We start from the raw sequence: 12447 nt of genomic DNA on the forward strand, positions 1-12447 counted from the left end.
GTAAGTACCTCTTTAACCTTTTCCGGGTTTCGGTTGAACTTGTCGCGACGCGTTACTTGCGAGCTAAAAAAGGGTCGTCCCGATATCGTTGCAGACAAAAGTCTGACGAAGATGAAGAGATAGCCGCGTACTTTACCAATAGGGACACCTCTTTACCTTTTGACACTCAGCCTTCTTCCCAAGTTCGGAGGGAACTGTTCCCTCCCGATGGACAAGTTCCAGGCAATGGGAAGGAAGGCTTAGAACCACTTAGACCCGCTTACGTAAAACAGTCCAAAGAACGCTCAAATCACGATACAAAAGTTCAAGAAAGGGGGGAAGACAGGAGAGGTTCCGGACCCGTTTCTTTGGTATCCAAAGAATCGGGGTCTCCACCCGAAGGTTATAAGATACCGGAAGTAATCCAAAGAAGAAAGGAAGTGGAGGACGAATACGGAACTAGTCCTTCCCAAAAACAACACCCCATTTTGTCAGAAGGAAATTCTAGACTCAGTACCGGTTTAGCGGACTATTACCAGCAGTTAGCCGAAGAAACGCGAGTGGAAGATTTAGTCAGTAAATCCGCCAGTGGCTCTCCAGCCAAAACCCAAACCACTTGGCAGAAGGACATCATGATGGCAAAATTAGCGGAATTCACCGAAAAGGCAGCCTTAGAAAACGTAGATCCTTATAGCTCCAACTTGGCAACGACCAGCTTCGCGCAGTTATCGAAATTGAGAGATGGAAACCCGAATCCTGCCATAAACATCGTCTACATGCAACACGATAAAGAGGGTCGCTATCAGGACGGCGGTTTGTCCGGAGAAACCGTCGCACCCGCCGGAAGCACTTCCAATCCCTCTAAAGCTTTAAAATCCAGCTTCCTTCAGAAATCCAGGGTGGAAAGGTCGCAAACGGAGGATCGGCATACTTCGTTCGCCACTTTACCAAACACGACAACTTGGCAGCAACAATCGGGTATTAGAAACCGAGAAAGTAGCCAGACGGAAGAGAACCCGGAGGATTCGCCACCTTTGGCTGCTCAGTTAAACGATATTAGGTTGCAATTGGAAGAACGGCGAAGAAAAATCGAGCAAGAGAAACGGAGGATGGAAACGATGTTGAAGAAACAGCGGCAGAAACTAGGCAAGGCGGCTTTTTTACAGGCAGTCTCCAAACCAGGTACGGCTCAGACTCCTGCGGATGGAGACTCGTCTAGTGATAATTCTGAGCGCCTCGTTTCCCCCAAAGAATCTTCCGCTAATGGAATTTTGCCACTTCAAAGTAACAGCGGCCAAGTCTCGATCAAAGACATTGAAAACGACATTGACTCGGTTACGCGAAAGTGGTTAAAACCCGGGGCCATGGCCGGAATCGTCTCCCCCGATCAAACGAGTCCTTTGGAAGATTCCGTTAGCGACGACGTCATAAACACCGAAGATTTCCAAAACTCAATAGAGCAGCTAAATTCCAGTCTTTCCGATTTACAAGCCGATATTTCGCGTTTATCTCAACGGCAATATTCCATTCAAGATCTGGCTCCTTCCGGTGGGAAAATCCTCGAAGAACAACAACAACCCCAGCAGAATTTTTTTTTACACAAATCCGCATCCGCGCATAAACCGGCGGATTTTCAAAAAAGCGTATTCCAAAGTCAACGTCAACAGCAGCAGCAAGCACCACCACCTCAACAACAACAACAAGGATTTGTTCCGTCACCACGAAGAGGACAATGGCAAAATGAAACTCCACCAAACCAACTCATTAGTAACATGTACAGTCCATCGCCTCAACAACAAATAAGTCCTCAAGTTATAAACACGAATACGTCTCCTCGCAGGGGTCAATGGGGTCAACCGTTACCACCGCATATGACGCCTCCCGATCAATATCAAATACCTTGGCAGCCTCATCCCATGAGACCAGCTTCGGTGGATCCCCAACACATGATGCACGGCCATCAAATGCATCATCCGGCTTACGACCATCGTTCGCCCTCTGCAGTGCCTTTCATGGATTCCAGAAATCAAGGATATCCTCTACACGATGGGTACGGATACCAGTACCCTCACCATCAACCCGGGATGTATCAAAACGGTCCCGTTCTTGGTCAGTACGATTATAATAGGGGATACGGTGCCGGAGGAAATATTCCACCTCAACCTCCTATGGGACATTATGATCCGATGGGTAACTACCCGGTTATGAACTACCCTCAACAACCCCCTCACCAAATGCCTGGTCCTCATCATCAACAGTCCTTCAGACTAGGACAAGAAAACCAAATGAACCCCAATTACTCCCATCAACCTCAACAACCAAACACCCAAATCCAACAACAGGCTTCCAATTTCCAACCCATAGTGCCCGACCGGGATATGAATTACCGCGAAGAAACGAGCGGTCGGTCTCAACAAACATCGACAACGGTGGACGATTTTGGTCGTCCCGTAAGAAGTTCCATTTCCCCCGAAAGATCTCCACCATCACCTCCCAGCAAGCCAATGATTGGTCGAACATTCCGAATACCCAAAGGTAAAAGTGGTGGCATTTCACCGACGAAGGAATCCTCATCTCCACCGAGGAATATCCGCGATACGGAAGTAGAAGAGGAACCCGAAAACGTTTCTAACTCGCCACCTAAGAATGGTCCCAGTGAAGGAGGTGATGGAACTGACAACACTCATTTCTATATCTCCTTCGATAATGACCAACCGAAAAAACCAAAACCGAAGAAACCAATGAGACCCAGGGAAGTTAAGGCGATGTCCGCCGCATCCAAAGTAAACGGAAAACAAGGATCTAGCCAAGATCAGTCTTCGGGTGATACCGGAAGTGATACCACGAGAAAATCGCCGCCCTTGCCAACGTCACTTTCAGGAGGCGGGGCTGTAAATACTCAGGCTTCTAGCGGCGGTGGCGACTCTGGTTCGGAAGGAAGACCTCAACAGGCACCACGAACGAGAACTCAGAGCGTCGATGAGGCTGGTGTTGGGTTCTTCATCGGAGCGGATCTAGTCAACCCCGATCCCGTACGTTTTGCATCCTCTTTACTCTTCTTTCTTTTTTTAAGATATCCTTTTTCAGATGAATTTGTTAAAACAGGAAGCTGAATGCGAGATGCAGAAGAAGAAGGAATTGATTATGATGCTGAGTTTGAGGAGGCGAGCCGAACAAGAATCCCAGAGGCTGACGAAAGAACAAGAATACGCCATGCAACGGGAACAAGAAAGGTATTATTAAATAGTCCCCCTTGTACCCCAACAATGTCTCGTCAACAGGGACGATAATTCATCCATCCATTATGGTTGGTATTAGAACAAAACAAGAAGAGAAAGATAGGAAAAAAGAGGAGGAACGAATTAGGAGACAACAAATTTTAGAAAATTATCGAATGAGAAGACAGCAGGAGGAATTGGAAAAAGATGGCGGAGGTCCGGCTGATAACGCGTCGTCCAGTAGCCGTGGTCATGGAGGAAGTCGACCTGGAACACTTACGAAAGCTAAACCGAGGTTGGTAATTCCCTAATAATCACCAAGACACCGTGCTTACTTACTTAGTTGAGACACTTTTTATTTACGAAGTTCTTTGGTAAAATCTAAAAATTTTCTGCCTCGGTTTTGTTTCTTTTTCTTGCGTTGCCGCGATACTCTTGCTGTTTATTGGTTGCTTAACGTTAGGTCCACTTCCGCCACCCGTCCCAGGCCTAAGTCAGTTCACGTGACGACTCATACGCGAGAACCAACGCCACTCTCGTCGTTAGATACCATGAGTAGGGGATCCCATCTAAGTCTAGCTGGTAAGTAATCGCGACTTCGGAAGATGAACGAACGCGTTTCTCGGAGGATTCTTTAAGGGACTTTCGTTTCGACGCGTACGTCATTCAGGTCTAGATTACCAGGATGACAAGGATTCTCTGTTCAGCGTGGGTAGTGGAGGAACGCTAACTCACCGAACACTTAGCCCCCAATCGGAAAATTCTGGTCCCAGTAGGCAACTGACATCTCCGACGTCGAGTGGAGGTGGTTGTCGCGGTCCCTACTTACCCCCTGGCTTCGTGCCTCATCATAGAACGGGACCACCCAGTGACGGCGCGTCGGACGCTGGTTCCACAACTTCCTCCGCTTTCACGGATTACACTGGTCCAAAGCTTTTCGTGAAACCGGCGGCTAAGTCCAATAGGGGAATTATTCTCAACGCTATTAATACGGTGCTGGCTGGATCCGTTAATTCCGAAACGAAACGAAAAGTTTTAGATGTAAGTCGCTAATACCATTGACAAATATCGTTAAAAGAATAAAAGACTTATTGGAAGGAATGGGGTTTACTTACTGTTTCGTTTAGGAAATCAACCGTTCTGAAAGCAAACATTTCCTTATATTGTTCCGTGATTCTGGGTGCCAGTTTCGGGCAATGTATTCGTATAATCCTGATAAGGAGGAGGTTGTCAAGTTGTATGGAATAGGACCCAAAGTTATCACCGCCAAAATGATGGATAGATTTTACAAGTAAGTGCCATTTTCTTCACTTTGATGCCAATTGGAGATAAAAGTTTTTCTTAGAACTTACCATCAGTTAAGATTCCCAGGGGACAGTTCCTAGATGTTTTATTGTGATATGAAAGCGGGGGGGGGGGGGGGGGGGTTCATAGTGGTTTATGAGGGACGGTTCACTAATGTTTTATAGTGGTTGGTTTATAGTGATTTACGAGCGAGCGTGTGTTCACGTGTGTTCACTTATGTTTTACGTCGATTCCCGAGGGGCGGTTCACTTATGATATATATATATATCGATGTTTCCCGAGAGGCGGTTCACTTATATTGTATATCGATGATTTCCGAGGGGCGGTTCACTTATGTTGTGTATCGATGATTTCCGAGGGGCGGTTCACTTATGTTGTATATCGATGATTTCCGAGGGGCGGTTCACTTATGTTGTGTATCGATGATTTCCGAGGGGCGGTTCACTTATGTTGTATATCGATGATTTCCGAGGGGCGGTTCACTTATGTTGTATATCGATGATTTCCGAGGGGCGGTTCACTTATGTTGTATATCGATGATTTCCGAGGGGCGGTTCACTTATATTATATATATCGATGATTTCCGAGAGGCGGTTCACTCATATTATAAATATCGATGATTCCCGAGAGGCGGTTCACTTATATTGTATATTGATGATTCCCGAGAGGCGGTTCACTCATATTATAAATATCGATGATTCCCGCGAGGCGGTTCACTTATGTTATATATATCGATGATTCCCGAGAGGCGTTTCACTATTGTATATCGGTGATTCCCGAGAGGCGGTTCACTTATGTTGTATATCGGTGATTCCCGAGAGGCGGTTCACTTATGTTGTATATCGGTGATTCCCGAGAGGCGGTTCACTTATGTTGTATATCGGTGATTCCGAGGGACAGTTCACTTATTTTGTATATCGATGATTCTCGAGAGGCGGTTCACTTATTTTGTATATCGGTGATTCCCGAGGGACGGTTCACTTATGTTGTATATCGGTGATTCCCGAGGAGCGGTTCTCTATTGTTGTGTAGCTATTCCCGAGGGGCGGCTCACTGATGTTGTATAGCGATTTACTTTACTCAACTTGTTTACTTGTACAATTGTGTAGGTACAATTCCGGTGGAAAGTGTTTCAGTGAAGTGCAAACAAAACATTTAACGGTAACTATAGACGCTATTACGATTCAAAACCATTTATGGTCGGGTAAAAGAGCAATGGCGCAAAAAAAGGATCTCTTTTAACTTCCGTTTTATTTCTTACCGGTTTTTATTAGTTCTATAGTTTTAAAGAAAAAAAAATATGAAAAGTTTTAGGGAAAAAAACAAACAAACAAATATAAACGAAGCTTTCTTATTTAAGTTAACCCTTATTATTATTTTTTAACAAAACAAAAATCATATATTAGAAAAAATTTAACCAAATAAAAACGTTAAAACATCGGCAGCTTATTCCATTTAAAAATAGGCCTAGGACGTCTATTATTTCTTCAAAAAATAGGCCTAGGACGTCTATTATTTCTTCAAAAAAATAGGCCTAAAATACATTCCTTGTTATAAATAAAATTAAAAACGATTATATACACATAAATATATATATTCAAAAACCAACGGAAAATTCAAATTTGAATTTTGGCAGAAATCAGAAATGATAGAAATATTAATAAAGATCGTAATAAACCCTTTTCTTATTAGTTATTTTTAATAATAATTAAGTGTTTGTCTGTTCTATTAATTAATTAATTTAACTACTGTGATCAATGGACTAACATTTAGCCTATTTTTAGTTTTAAATATTAAAAGAAAAAAATACTTTCGCTGCTCTAAAGAGCGCAAAAGTAAAAAAATAGTAAAGAGACAAAGGCTTAAGGAAAATTATTAAAAATGAATGGACAAAATGGCGGCGGTGTGTGTGACAAAAAAAAACATGGTAACATACGCAACGCAAATCAGTAATTTCTTTTGTCAATTAGCGCTGATTGATAATGAATTTAAGCGGCTAATGTGTTATTGTGGTGCCAAGAATAACCAATTAAAAAAAAATAAATTAATTAAAAGCCCCTCTGTATAAATATGATACGAAAAAAAAGAAAACAAATAGGATAATTATTTTATACTAAAAATAATTAATTATTATTTTGTTTCCGTTTTCGTAGGGTTTTCATTTAATTATGGATTTAGGTTTTTTAAATTATTTAAATCAATTCCCCTTTTTAAATAGGCAATTAAAAAAGGTTAGATAAAACGTTGCAAACATCTTTGAAATATCGTAAGTAAGTAGATTTAACGTTTAAAAAATAATAAAAAAAATTAAAACCAGGTGCTTTGAGGGAGGGAACGTTTAATTTCTTAATTTCGTCTATTAATTTATTTTATTAGTTTAATTAATAATTAATTAATATAAAATTGTTTTTTTTTTTTGTAACAAATTTGAAGAAAAGTTTCAACTTTCAAGTGAGAAATTTTATCGTAGCTATAACGTTTTATTTTTTTTTGGAATAGTGTTAGGCCTAACTTATAGCGTACTGTATGTAGTTAAGCCTTTTTAATTTGGGGGTGAATTTAACAAAAAAGAAAATATTGTACATTAAAATGAAAAATTTTGAGGAAATTAAAATTTAAATATAATTCCAGTGTATATGGATGGGTTAAAAAAAACAACAAAATTTGTACATAGGAATGTTTTTTTTTTTGTTTTTTTGTTTGTTTGTTGGAAAATAATATTAACTACTATAAAAAAAAAAACAAAATGGTGGTTTCAGTTTCGGTCTGAATGGGTATTTTTTTTCTCGAGTCATCCGATTGGTTAATTTTTTTTTTTTATTTCGTCTGATTTATAGTGACACTGTTACTCTAAAAACGTAAAAAAAAAAAGAAAATATACAGAATTGTTTTTGAAAACTATCTGCCAAATGTATAAAAAAAAAAATACAAAATTTTGTCTGTGTATCATATTTTTTCCCTTGGTTTGGTTTTAATTTAAACTACAAAAACAACAACAAAAAATTATAAGCAGTTTTTGAAAACGTTGCTTGTGTAACTTAGCTCAGGAGCTTTTTTTTTTATTTTCCATTTAAGTCAAAGAAATTAATTATTAAACCTTTTTTTGATACAGTTACGAGGTATTATATTTAATACTTTATTTTTCATCGTTTCTACTCCAGGTTCTGAAAGTGTTATTGCTCTTAGTAATACGCAAATCGATCGGTTACGGTAAGCCTTGCTAAACCAGGGAGGATTAGGTGAGATGATTGGAGTCGAAAATGGTTTTGGAATAAAAGTCTCAGGCCCTGCTAGCTTCTGTTTTTAAGGCATAGAGGGCAGCCTTTACCTTTGCTGTACGTACTAGTTGAGATAGAACATGTATTAATATTATATGTCTCTAATATAGGTTGCAGTACGGTTGAATCTGAAACCTCACCGATTTATAATAATGGTTTTTTTTAATTTTTAAGGAAAATCTAAGTATATAATTATATTAAGGAAAGATATTGACGCAAATATTTCCATCGACCATGAAGTAATGAGCGAAATATACCCGGTAACTCAGGTAAATTACCGTAATTTTCTTACAAAATGAAAATCAAAATATAAGTTTGCGATCTTTACGAAGATTGAAATTTTTTGGCTTCCCGGCTTATCTCTGAAATTCTGAAATCGTTTTAAGGCTACGAAATACAAAATTTTGCTAATATTTTAGTCTTTCGTAATATTTTTAGGAAAAACAGTAGAACCTTTGCTAAAAACGCGAGTCCAGGACCAGTAAACATCATGGCAGCGAAACAGAAAATGCCGGCTGGTCGTTTAGAAGCGGAAATTGATCGTTGTAGGGAAGAATCAAATTGGAAGAAAGCCCAAGAATTAGCGGAACAATTAGGTCAACGAACAGGAGGCCTTAATGACCCTTTAACCACATTCTATATTGGTGAAGCCAAATTGGAACAACACTTAGAAGAGTTTAGCCCAAGCGAAGCTAACATCAATAAAGCCAAAGTGGGATTAACGGAAGCTAAACGATTACTTCAAGCCTGCGTCAACGAAGGTCCAAAATGCGGGTTATTTGTAGATGGTCATTTTCTCCTGGCTAAGCTTTTGTACGCCCAAGGCGGATATGAAGAAGCTTTAAACCATCTGACCCAAGGAAGACTAGATAACTTGTCGGAGAAGCAATTGAAGATTCGCTTACTAAAAGTTGTGGCGGAATCTTTCGCTATTAAAGGATTTTGTCTTGAAAAAGTTGCTCCCGGTTCAACAAGCAAGTTTAAGGTCAAAGAAAGGGAAGAGCAGATCCTACAGTGCTTGGTTAGAGCAGGAGATCTTGCACTACGTTATCTACAAGAATTGGAGAAAACATTAGGACAGAGTGGGGGAACTGTTCCAGTTCTAGCCGCCGGTTCTGTCGGCGCTTCATCAATGCCTGGTGGTGCTCAAATCACCTATCAACCTTCAAACACAGAATTTCGAATAGGAGCTATCTTAGAAATGGCTCTACAAAAAGCTCCGTTGCTTCATATTCAAAGTGGTCAAATGGCGAAAGCTATCAACCAGTACCGTAACGTTTTATCAGCGGTGGAAACTAGCTCTACCCAATCACTTCGCCAAACCATGTCACGTCAATTAGCCGAAGTACTTTTGAGAGGCGTTTCCGAAGGCGCCTATAAGAAATTTCTACCCGAACCCGAGAACAACAAATCATCAGGAAGTCCGTGGAAACCTAAAAAATACACTGGCCAAAGTCTATTCGTTCCTAAAGACGAAAATGAAGAAGTTCTTTTGTTACTATTCATCAGCGAAGCCATGGCTGTTCGCAACGCTGTATTAGACCGTTCCCCCGAGTTCAAAGACGCGAGAATTCACTCGTACTTGAATGTGGCAGCCGTTTACAACCTTCTAACCATAAGTCTAGTCAGACGCGGGCAATGCGCTGTCCTTTGCGAATCGTTCGAAAGGGCGATGAAGTTTGCGTTTGAGGAATACCATATATGGCTGCAATTCGCCATGGCTCTTATGACAAACGGAAAATACTCCCGAGCTCACTTGATGCTGCAAGAATGCGCCCGACTACAGCCTCAGAATGCTTTACCCTTATTACTGTCAGCGCGTTTATGCTTCGAACATCTGGGACTGTACGATCAAGGCGTTAGTGAAGCTGAACAGGCTTTGGAAAGAGAGAAGCAACACAGCCAAGGACTTCTTGCGAAATGCTATCTCTTAATTGGCATTGGATACGAACTCCTTTCTGAACAAGCTCGTCCCCAAACTCGAAAACAAGAACTAAGATCGAAAGCCTTTGACGCCTTTGTTAAAGCCCAATCGACGGACACTTCGGATCATTTGGCCGAATTTTATTTAGCTCTTCATTACGCCGAAGCCCGTCAGATTCCCGAAGCCACAAATCACGCTCGAGCAGCCCTGAATCTTAGACCGGAACATCTACACACCCTTCACCTAATGATCCTGCTTCTAACAGCGCAAAAGCAATATTCAGAGGCCCTGCAACTCCTGGACGTCGCATTGGAGGAATACCCTGAAAATCTCAACCTATTATACACTAAAACCCATCTTGAAGAATTGACGGAAGGTGCTGAAGTCGCTCTTTTAACCAGCAAACAGATGTTGCAGAAATGGAGGACACTTTATGAAGGGCAAATTAAACACGATTTTCAAGACGAAAACCTGCACAGGGTTGCGAGCGACACCAGGAGTTTGTTTCAAATGTACTCTTCAGAACTATCTGATAGAGATTCCGGATCACCCCAAGCGAATTCAGTTGCCGCGGTATCGAGAGTCGAACACGCTCTATCCGAAGTTGCGTCATCCATAAACGGGTTTCAACCCAAACCAGGTCCTCAATCAGTATGGATGCTGCAGCTTCAAATATGGCTTCTAATTGGAGATTTATATTTAAATATTGGTAAGTCATCCCTAGGTGGTAATGTTACCAAGAGTTATTATGACAAACAATCCCCGTTTTGCGCCATACAGGCCAAGCAATGGACACTGAAGCCTGCATCCAAGAAGCATCGACCATCTTTCCTCTTTCACATCAACTTATGGTTTTGAAAGGTCTCGTCCACGAATGTCGCCACGAATATTACGAAGCGAAAACATGCTTTCAAAACGCAGTTGCTATTAACCCTTTGCACGTAAGAGCTTTGCAGCATTTAGGGTTGATGTACCATTATTTGGGCAGCAGCCAATTAGCTGAAAAAACTCTACGTGACGCTGTCACTATTGACCCTCTTTCACACCAATCATGGTATAATATGGGACAAGTTCTTAGGGAAATGGGAGATTACGATTCAGCCAGTGATTGCATTGCAACCGCCATTGATCTAGAAGCTACCAGTCCCATATTACCATTCTCTTACATAACCCGAACTCTCGAATAAGAATATTGTTTTCAAAATTGTGTGTCTAAACTCGTTCGTTGCATAATAATATTTTATAGTAAACTAGATGATCATGATGTAACAACCATGCTGGCGTGGCCACAAATGTTTTAAATTTAATTATAAAGAATATATCGTCGATGTACTTAAAAAAGTATAATAATATAAAGAAGTTATCATTGCAGTTGATGGGATTATTCAGCTTCCATTACACGGACCACATGAACAATTAAATTGACACAAGACCATTAAATTCATTTGATATCTCTTTATTAAATCACAAAAGAAATTCCACAAAACCAGATATTTCATCATCAAAATTTATTTCCCATTTAGCAATTAACAAATTTATTGTTTTGCGGCTTCTTCTTCTTTCGCTAGAGATTGGGTAAGTTCCAACTTCTTCTGTTGTTGACGCTCCTCGCGCCTTCTCCTAGCTTCCTTGACCTTTGTCCTTCTAGCTTCGGCAGCGTCACTAAGTTGTTTAGAGCGGGCCTTCTCCGCCTTCCTCTTATGGATAAATTCCATCAAAACTCTCTTGTTCTTGAAAACATTACCCTTCGCCTTCATGTACAAATCGTGGTACCTGAACAGTCAAATACGTTAAGTTAACCCTAACAGATGTGGAATTGGTAATTAAATACTTACAGATGTCTATCAATCTTCTTGGATTCTCTGTACTTCTTTAACAATCTCCTGAGTACCCTCATTCTTCTAATCCAGACGATTTTTTGGGGCATCCTAGCATTAGCGGTACCTTTCCTCTTACCGGGTCCCGTGTGACGACCTTTTCTACGTGCTTCAGCATTTTTACGAACGCGAGCGCGGGAATGGACAGCGATGGGTTTTTTAATGATTAAACCATCCTTGATCAACTTACGTACGTTTTGACCTGATGGAGAAATTCAAATTTCAAAGTTAACACCCGCTAAGGTGTACCTATGTTACATCCTATCTTACGGGAGTTAGCATTGGCGATCTCAGTTGTTTCATTGGGATCTAACCAAACTTTATTTTTACCGCATTTTAAGACTGCGGCGGCGAGACGCTTTTGCAGTTTTAAAGTACTAGGCAACAAAAAAAAAAATAATTTAAAACATTAAAATTAAATGCGTATGGACGGTGGAAATCGGACAAGGCTTAGGTATGCCTCATTGTTGAAATCAGAAAATGCCTTTAAAAATGCGGGAAGGAGCACGTGGCAAGGCTTAGGCCTAACAATAAACTTAACCCAGCCCCGGAACATTTTTTATACAAATTTTATACTTTAAAGATTTTTTCGATTCATTTCAAGTTTAAAGTTTTGTATTACAAAAATTTCGGTTTAATTAAATAACTTTAAATTAAAATAATTTAAATATTAAAGGATCACTCACCTCATTTTAAACGTCGGCCGATGCCCACGTTACCGAAATGGTGGACTGGACCAAAGACTATCGAATATACCTTCAACTTAAGTCAGTTGACGTCTGTGGAAAAATGGAAGGAAGATAACGCCGGCGGCTCAGTACGGGGTTTTTAAGGTGGGATAAGACACGTAGAATATATACAGTCCA

The 12447-nt window shown here is 40.6% G+C and overlaps 3 protein-coding genes across 8 annotated transcripts in view; 2 read left to right on the forward strand and 1 right to left on the reverse strand.

The window, feature by feature from the left end:
- The window catches only part of Patronin (calmodulin-regulated spectrin-associated protein patronin), a 43519-nt gene extending 35906 nt beyond the window's left edge, over positions 1 to 7613 (forward strand). For 4 of the 6 annotated variants that reach the window (XM_089846263.1, XM_089846264.1, XM_089846260.1 and 1 more), the window contains 7 exons: positions 95 to 3011; positions 3067 to 3212; positions 3298 to 3492; positions 3661 to 3779; positions 3868 to 4238; positions 4325 to 4488; positions 5612 to 7613. In XM_089846263.1, the coding sequence (XP_089702389.1) occupies positions 95 to 3011; positions 3067 to 3212; positions 3298 to 3492; positions 3661 to 3779; positions 3868 to 4238; positions 4325 to 4488; positions 5612 to 5744 (4045 nt within the window). In that variant the 3' untranslated portion in view covers positions 5745 to 7613. The remainder of the gene's footprint in view (positions 1 to 94; positions 3012 to 3066; positions 3213 to 3297; positions 3493 to 3660; positions 3780 to 3867; positions 4239 to 4324; positions 4489 to 5611) is intronic. The other 2 variants (XM_089846262.1, XM_089846261.1) reach the window with 2 other exon arrangements.
- Positions 7614 to 7752: 139 nt separating this feature from the next.
- Ttc7 (tetratricopeptide repeat domain 7) lies at positions 7753 to 11075 on the forward strand. Its single transcript, XM_089846274.1, has 3 exons — positions 7753 to 8049; positions 8219 to 10413; positions 10485 to 11075. Exons 2-3 carry the CDS (start codon positions 8271 to 8273, stop codon positions 10889 to 10891), a joined length of 2550 nt encoding a protein of 849 aa, XP_089702400.1. The 5' UTR covers positions 7753 to 8049; positions 8219 to 8270; the 3' UTR covers positions 10892 to 11075.
- A 69-nt stretch (positions 11076 to 11144) lies between these two features.
- Positions 11145 to 12406, reverse strand: RpL19 (ribosomal protein L19). Its single transcript, XM_089846290.1, has 4 exons — positions 12268 to 12406; positions 11852 to 11958; positions 11540 to 11783; positions 11145 to 11477 (listed from the first exon to the last, which is right to left on the reverse strand). Exons 1-4 carry the CDS (start codon positions 12270 to 12272, stop codon positions 11240 to 11242), a joined length of 594 nt encoding a protein of 197 aa, XP_089702416.1. The 5' UTR covers positions 12273 to 12406; the 3' UTR covers positions 11145 to 11239.
- Positions 12407 to 12447: the final 41 nt, after the last annotated feature.

The sequence above is a fragment of the Phalangium opilio genome, unplaced genomic scaffold (genome assembly GCF_054372755.1).
Source record: "Phalangium opilio isolate 3A_F unplaced genomic scaffold, DU_Popi_V2 ptg000079l_1, whole genome shotgun sequence".
Taxonomy (NCBI): Eukaryota; Metazoa; Arthropoda; class Arachnida; order Opiliones; family Phalangiidae; genus Phalangium; species Phalangium opilio.